The 8,457-nt window shown below is 42.6% G+C and overlaps 1 protein-coding gene across 1 annotated transcript in view; it reads right to left on the bottom strand.

The window, feature by feature from the left end:
• The window catches only part of Cdc14b (cell division cycle 14B), a gene marked incomplete in the record, with an annotated part of 126,801 nt that overhangs the window by 50,073 nt on the left and 68,271 nt on the right, over positions 1-8,457 (bottom strand). Inside the window, 1 exon segment of the mRNA XM_017794870.2 lies at positions 3,407-3,483. Coding sequence (XP_017650359.1) covers positions 3,407-3,483 — 77 coding nt within the window.

Genomic DNA, 8,457 nt, shown 5'->3' with positions numbered 1-8,457 from the left:
ATCAGGGAGCCCAAGATAGGAACTCAGACAGGAACCTGGAGGCAGGAGCTGGAGCACAGGCCATGGAGGAACGCTGTTTACTGGCTTGATCACTGGCCCCTGCTCAGCCTTTCGGAAACCCTTTTTTTTCAGTCTTTTTGAGACAGGGTCTCCCTAGACAGGGTCTCCCTGTAGCCCCAGCCGTCCTGTAACTCACTATGTAGACCAGGCTGGCCTTGAACTCACAGAGATCCGCCTGCCTCTGCCTCCCGAGTGCTGGGATTAAAGGCATGCGCCACCATGCCTGGCTATAAAGTCTTTTTTTAATTAAAAGAAGGGAGAGGAAGGGATAAAAATATGGAACAAATGATGGGTAAAGGCAGGTACTATAGTATGCCTTTTATTTTTAAGATGTCTTTGTGTACATAATCCATCATTGTCAAGAATCAAATTTGTAAAGGACCATAGAGACAGCAAAGCTAAGAATCAACTCTCTATGTAATTTAAAAAATTTTAAAAAAGGCAAACTATTAAGGGCTAAGCCACACAAGCTGGGCATGACAGAGGATGCCTGGAATCCCAGCAGTGGGGAAGTGGCAACAGGAGGCTCAGGAAACCATGCAAACTATCTCTCAGACGAGTAGAAAACGGAGACCCAAAGGAAAAGCAAAGGCCAGCAACAGCAAGAAGCAGAGCATCACCAGAGACAATGGCAATGACCAGAAGTGCCCGTTGTCTGTTATTTTTCTCAACAAGACAGAGAATGCCTAATACCCTTTATAAGGAGATCATAATGTCATGAATGTTCAAAATGCAGTGGTCCAAGTTAGATCTAAATTGAATTTGCTTTTCTTGTACAACCTCATTAGCATCCTTCATTAAACTTATTCTATGCATTTGAAGTAGCAAGGACAATAGAGGTCTAAGTTGTTTCAAAATATCGTCAAGCCTTAGTAATTCTGACTGGCTTTTTTCAAAAAAAAAGATAAGGACTCACTCTACAGCCCAGGCTTGGTCTTTTGATTCTCCTGCCTCTGCCACACAAGTGCTGGGATTAAAAGTGTACTCCACCTACTTTCTGATTAGTAAATTCTATATAACAGTAAAATGTGACAAGGCACAAAATTTTATTATTTTAAGTCTTTCATAGGCTGATACTTTTATAAAATACAATGAGTATTAAAGAGAAATGTTGTAGCTATTACATGCCTGTGAGAATACAATAATCTTTGTTTTATTTTGTTTGAGAGAGGGTCTCCCTTTGGTCCCAGCTGGCCTGGAACTCATTATGTAGACCAGGCTGGCCTCAAATTCACAGCAATTCGCTCTGCCTCTCAAATGTTGTGTGCATCACTATGTCCAGCCTGAGAATACAATAATCTTAATTTTGTAGCCAAAAATAACACAGAAGAGGGAAAAGATAGAATTGAAGTCCAAATTCTCCCATTATCTGATTCCATGGATTGAAACATTACTCTACTAAATTAATATAAAGGTGCCTAAAAATCTCTCAAGTTTTGTACTTCATCACTAGCGTTCCTAGTGATCACCGAAGTTCAGAGACACACTGCCATGGGTAAATGTGACCCCCTTGACTGAAGTTCCCCAGTGCCTCCAGCTGCCCAAGCAGAAAATTTCTGCCTGGTGTTCCTGTGATTATAAGTAACTAGCTTCATGCCTGAGTGTCAAATTTCAATCATTTCAAACTCAGTCATGACAGTGACATTTATTTTGTTTGTAGCACTTGTATTTAAAAACCTCATTTTTCTTATCAATAGTGTGTCACAGATAGATTGTGTGGAATTCAATTTGATTAAAATAGTAAGACAAGTAATAAATAGAATGTGGCATAGTAAATATTAAACCTGACATATAATCAGGACCATGGGGGTGCTGCACTGGGAACTGGCCTTCTGTGCTACATTCTGGCAAGGATCGTGAGCCTGTTCCCACAATAGGTCTTTGTGCTGGCAGTTATGAGAATGGCAAGGAGGGATTACCACTCTAGAGTTCTGGAGAACCAGACTATCACTGTGCAGCAACAGATGATCCATATGTCACCATTCGGGGCCCACAGATACAAGCACTGCTTCTAACAGAGGCAAATGGTTCTGTTATAAAGTTTTTGAAAAGGTGAGTGATCCACTTCAGTTCAGTGCCTTCTTCTCCCCTCTTCCTGTCCACCTCAAATAACAGAACTTGGGTTGCTCCAGGAGCCAGCAAGAAAGGAGTGACACTGGCCCAGTCACAGCCTCCAGCAACTAGATCCCTGAATTCTCAAAAAACACTGCTCCAACAAGGCTCTGTCCTCATGGAGAAGGGCCGTGAAGGTCCCACAGAGCTGTGTGAGGGATTCTGCCTTTGATGGAAGATTCATCCCACAGTTCATCCACAGTGAACCAGATTCATACAGTTAGAGGGTTTTTGTTTATATGTTAAACATTTTTTACATTTATTTATTCATGTGTATGTGCATAAGCCACAGTACATGTGTGGAGGTCAGAGGATAACTGGAAATTGGTTCTCTCTTTCTACCATGTGGGTCCCAGGGATCAAACTCAAATAGGGTGGCCTCATCCTCAAGTGCCTTTATCCATTGAGCCATCTCACCCACTCTGTGAGCTTTTAAAAGACAAACTGACAAAAAAGAATCAGGCATGTGAAGTATACACAGGAAGTCTAAATTGAATTGACCAATTTATAAATGGAAGATGCTATTATCAACAATTATGAAATTATCAACAACCTATGAAACAAGTAAGAGTTCACACAAAGAAAACCCACAAGTTTGTTTTTTAAAAACCTTTTCAGACAATCACATGGTAGGCCTGAGGTGAGGCTGTTTCTGGCTTGTGGGACGACGCTGCCTGCCACCTGCACAGCACAGCTACCCAACAGGTTTGGCTGCTCAGGGTTCCACGTGAGTAACTGCACCTGCTACCTCTGCTGGCTGTGCTCCTGGAAAACAAGGGTCAACTGCTGCCCCAAAGAGTACCTCCTGGTGCGGGAAACTCCTTGCTCAGTTGCTCAGGAGTCTGTTAGTGCTGAGCACAGTAACTCCAGGATTCACCAGGTTATATAGTAGTTCTCAGCCAGGGAAGATGGAGCTCCCCACTCCACCCCAACCATTTCTAGAGACAGCCAGCAATGGCCAGGAGACATTCGGGGTTCTGACAACTGGAGGGGGAATGGGGATGTTACTGGGGTCTAGTAAGCAGAAGCCAGGGATACTGCAAAACACCTATGAGGGATGGACACAGCAGCCCCTGTGACAACACGTCCAGTGTCACTGTCAAGAACCCTAGACCTACAGTGTGGCTTGTAGCACCTACCAAGCCCAGCTGCCAGGTCTTCTTGTTCTCAGAAACTACCATCAAGACATTTCTAGCCATGGTCCGATTAAATAAATCTACATTTTTACATTTACCTGAAAGGAATATAGGTTGTATCTCCAAAGATTAATGTTCTATATGCATCTTCCGGAGTCCTCCCCAAATATATAACCTACATTTGAAAAAGAAGAAAAGGCAATTTACTGCTAAATGAAGACACAGTTCTGTCACTGAGAAGCAATTTTTGTGCAATTTCTAGTCAATGAGCAGAGCTGAGTTCTCAGGCTCCCAGTGGGAATCCTGTCCGTGAGTTTCTTCTACCAGGGCGGCTTCTGCTTGGGGCACCTTGACTACCAATGCTTTAATCAACCTGTGCAATGAAGGAAGTGTTTGAAAAACATGTTTTCCAGATCCAGATGTCTGAATGACATGCTCCCTTCTCAGATACCCTCAAAGTGATAAGAGCAAGTGGGGATGTAGAATGGATTGGGGTGGAGATACAAAAAACAGGGCTGATGAATTTCTTAAAAATTATTGAGAGAGAGAGAGAGAGAGAGAGAGAGAGAGAGAGAGAGAGAGTTGGTTCTCTCCTTCCACCCTGTGGGTTCCAGGGATTGAACTCAGGTAACCAGGCTTGTGCAGCAAGTGTCTTTACCCACTGAACCTTCTCACTGGCCCCTAATGTTGCTTTGTTTTTATCTCTTCTGTAGTGCTATGGACTGAACCCAGGTATTCATGCACAAAACGCAAGAGCTCTACCATTGAGGCATGCTCCAGCACAGAACAGAGCTTAATTAGTTCTATCTGCTTAGATTTAAGGACCTGTACCACTGTGAAAGCGTCCTAGGGAAAATTCATTTGTTGCCTACTCTTTTTTTTTTTTAAACATTTTATTTATTATTTTTATTTTATGTGTATGAGTGTATTGCCTGTAGATAAGTGCACTTGTGTGGTGCAATGCCCGCCGAGATCAGAAGAGGCTGTTGGATCCCCTGGGACTGGAGTTACAGACAGTTGTTAGCTGCCATGTGTGTGCTGGGATTCAAACCCAGGTCTTCTGCAAGAACAACCAGTGTTCTTAACCGCTGAGCATCTCTCCAGCCTGTTGCCTACTCTTGTTTGTGTCTCTGTCTTTCCAACTGTGGCATGCTTCCATTTTCATCTGGTAGAGTATTTCAAAGCATTTTCTTCTTTTGTTTTTTTCCAAACAGGATCACACTGTGTAGCCCTAGCTGTTCTGGAATTTACTATGTGGACCAGGCTGCCCTTGAACTCACAAAGATCTACTTGCCTCTGCTCCAGAGTTCTGGGATTAAAGGCACGTGCCACCACACCTGGGCCAGAGCATCTTCGGCATCTGTGGTTCACGTTGTTATACCTTGATTTGTTACTCGCAGTCTTTTGCTCTCAACAGTTTACACTGTCCCATCCCAATGTCTCATTTCTAGAGTTCCTGAAGTTGTTTACTAGTCTCCCCCTCCTTCCTAGAGCTAACCCCAGCACTGGGGCATGGAAGACAGGCAGATCCCCGGAGCTTAATGCCAGTCTAGGCAAACTGATGAGCTCAGGTTCAGTGAGAGGAGATTCTGTCTCAAAAAATGAAGTGGAAAATGAATGAGGAAGACACTCAATGTCATAAATAAATAAGTAAATAAACCTAGCAATAGTCTTTAAAACATAAAGCTAGATCTTAAAACTCATGATAAAGATTTGACAGCTTTTTTGAAAGATTTTTTTCAGAGGACATTTTACCTATTTTCTGTTTTAAGTCATAAATGGACAGTTTTCCCGATGTCTGGACTTACTCTTAAAATACCATGTGATAGTTTATCTTCACTGACAACTTGACTATGTTTGGAAATCACCTAGTAGACACACCTCTGTGAGGGACTGAGGGTGTCTTCCAGAGAGGTTTAACTGAGGAGAAAAGACCCACTGAAAAGGTAAAAAGGAGGACCAGCACTCTCTGCTCTGTGCTTCCTGGTTGGAGGATGTGAGGCACTCCAGTCAGACCCTCCCACACCATGAACTATGCCATGCTGGACCATACCCTCTTAAACCACAAGACAAAATAAATCTTTCCCTTAAGTTGCTCTTGTTAGATGTTTAGTCACATAACTATATGCTCATTAACAGAACACTTAAACGTTTATTTTCACGGGCATTATGAAGCCACAAAAGGTCAACTAATTTTGAAACCAAAGAAGCTTTGTTAAATCTCACCTAATATCAAAATTTCAAGTACAACAAACCAGTCTCAATAATGTCATCCACACTGACTCAATGGATACCTGTGCAACCTATTTGTACATACTTTACTGACCCTAGACATACACTTTCCAAGCATCAGCCTATCAACTGACTTCGATTTTATTGCTCTGTATTGAGAAAAACAATTTGCCACTACTTCATAAAAATTATAAATAAAAAATTTAATCTAGCCTTTAAAAAAAAATTCTGTCAACCCCTTTGTGCTAGTTAGTTTTAACTAACCAACTAGACACAACCTAGAATCTGGGAAGAGAATCTTAATGAGAAGCTATCTAGATCAGCCTGTGGGCATGTTTCAGTTAATTAACACAGGATGACTCAGCCAGTTCTGGGCAGCACCATTCCCTAGGCAGAGGGTCCTGAAGAGTGTAAGAGAGGAAGAAACCAGCTGAGTCCCATCAGACAAGCAAGGATGCATGTGTTTCTTTTGACTATGGATGTGGTGTGACCTGCTTCATGCCTTGACCACCCCTCAATGACAGCCTGTAACCTGGAATTGTAAATCAGATAAAGCCCCTTTCTCTCAAGTTGCCTGTTGTCAGGACTTTTTATCTCAACCACAGAAATGAGACTAGAACACTCTTCTAGTCTCCAAGGTGTCTCCTGTTTCTTTCTAAGACCAACCACTCCTCTGCTGACCTGGGATGTCCCACACAGACTCACATATTAAAGTTTGGTCCTCAGCTTGCTGCTATTGGAAGGTGATGGAAGGGTTTAGGTCTCTAAGGGTGTGTCCTTAAAGGAGACTGTGGGACTCTGCAGTTTCTTCTTTCAGTTTCCCAACAGACATGAGGTAAGTAGCTTGCTTCACCTGCTCCTTGCCCTGAGGCACCAACCTCTCACCACAGGCCACAAAGTAGCAGAGCCAACTGAGCACAGGTGAAAAACCTCCCAAGCCACAAGGCACGCTGAAGCCGCCCTCATGACAGACAAGGTGAGCACCTCAGGTATGCTATGGTGTTGGAAACTGACTCACACCAGATAATTTCAGTGAAGTCTTGTCTCTTCATTCTATTTCTGGACTTCTTAGCAGATCCCTTTCAAAACCACACCCGTGAAACCAAAACCCCAAACCAAATTTAAAAACCATGCCATGATGCCACACCCAGCTGCGGAACACCTGCTGCTTTGGTACAGACAAGACAGCAGGTAGAAAACATAAGGAGAAAAGTTATCCTGAAACACATTTCCTGCTACAAGTGCTTTGGGGGCATTGTAGAGCTTCCCATACCAGTGTCAGACTAAGCTGCAGCACCACATTCCCTACCTAGCCACTTCCAGAGGTAAACAAACAAACAGACAAAGAAAACTGGAGGGCATCCTGTACTAAACTGGCTGTCTGGTTTACTTTATACAGAACAACAACAAAAAAAAATTTTAAAAACACATCTGGCCATTATCGCGCTGCCTCAGAACAAGGTATTGTCGCTGCTGCGAGTACCGGCCCTCCTGCCTGCAGAACACGAGGACTGGGACCAGCATCTAAGGGAAAATCAACTACAGAATGTAAGTTTCTGTAACAGAGGGACAGAGGGGCTTCTTCAACTCATACACACCAATTCCCAACAGTCTTCTAAAGAATGTATGTTTTTGGCTATGGCATGGGAGGTCATGGATTTGAACAAATCATGGAAAATATAAATCTTTGTCAGGATTTGCAACTATGTCAGTCAGCTTTCCATCACTGTGACAAAGTACCTGGGAGAATCAGCTTTTATGGAGGAAAGGTATATTTGGCTCAGTTTGGAAGTTTTAGCCCACAGTCATCTGTTGTTCTGTCTTTGTGGCAAAAAGCCTTTAATGGATATGTGTGAATACACCAAAGTAAATGGAAGGCCGGTGGTATCACCCATTGTGTGAAGTCTTCCCTAGGGACTCAGACACACACTGACTGATCAAAGAAAAGGTAACGCTGTCCTTTAAATGAGCAATTACTCTCTGACAGCTTCATGGCTGCATGAATAGAAAAGAAACCCTTGTTTTCAGAGAACAAGAGGGTAATGGTCATAGCAACTATTTCATTGCAAATTTTATGACCCAGTAGACACACTGCTGCAAAACACCTGAATACATGAGACTCCAGGTAAGAGGATCTCCTGAGGGTTGCAAGAGGTAAATAAAAAGGAATGCCAAGACTAAGAGTTCCCCTGAACAAACACATAAAATCAAAGCACTTGGAAGCCAATGGGAGTGAGAACAGTGGGACTTGCTGTGTGTACTATGCTCCATACACATACGTAATCTAAACAAACAAATCAAATCAAATCCAGAGAACCCTCTTTTAGAATTTCCCTAACTTTCTAAGACCTTCTTTCAAATTTCAAACTTTTCCTTAGATACCAGTTTAAGATAATTCTTACTACTCAAGATTGTGGCTTCTTCAACTACTAAAATTATGTCATAATTTCTTTCTGACTTTCAAAACAAAAATAGCTGTTAATCCATTACATAGGTGTGGGTTCGCTTTGGAACATAAATTCAATTCAAAGAACACAAGAACAACGAAATATTTTCCCCATGGGGGACATCGAGATTCTTAACAATGAACTTTAAAAAATTATAGTTTTGGAGGCTGGAGAGGTGGCTCAGCAGTTAAAAGCACTGGCTGCTCTTGCAGAGGACCCAGGTTTGGTTCCCAGCACCCATATGGCAGCTAACAACCACCTGTAACTCCAGTTCCAGAGGAGCCAACTACCTCTACTGACCTCCATGGGCAGTACACAACATAGGTATACTTACACACATGCAGGCAATACACTCGTACACATAAAAAAATAAGGCAGATCTATGAGTTCAAGGTTAGCCTGGTCTACATGTACAGAGAGTTCCAGGACAGCTGGGGATACAGGGAGACCCTGTCTCAAAAAGACCAAAA

The sequence above is a fragment of the Nannospalax galili genome, unplaced genomic scaffold (genome assembly GCF_000622305.1).
Source record: "Nannospalax galili isolate Female #2095 unplaced genomic scaffold, S.galili_v1.0 scaffold467, whole genome shotgun sequence".
In the NCBI taxonomy this organism is placed as follows: Eukaryota; Metazoa; Chordata; class Mammalia; order Rodentia; family Spalacidae; genus Nannospalax; species Nannospalax galili.
Note: the sequence above shows the minus strand (reverse complement) of the source record. Positions and strands in the feature narration are given on the sequence as shown.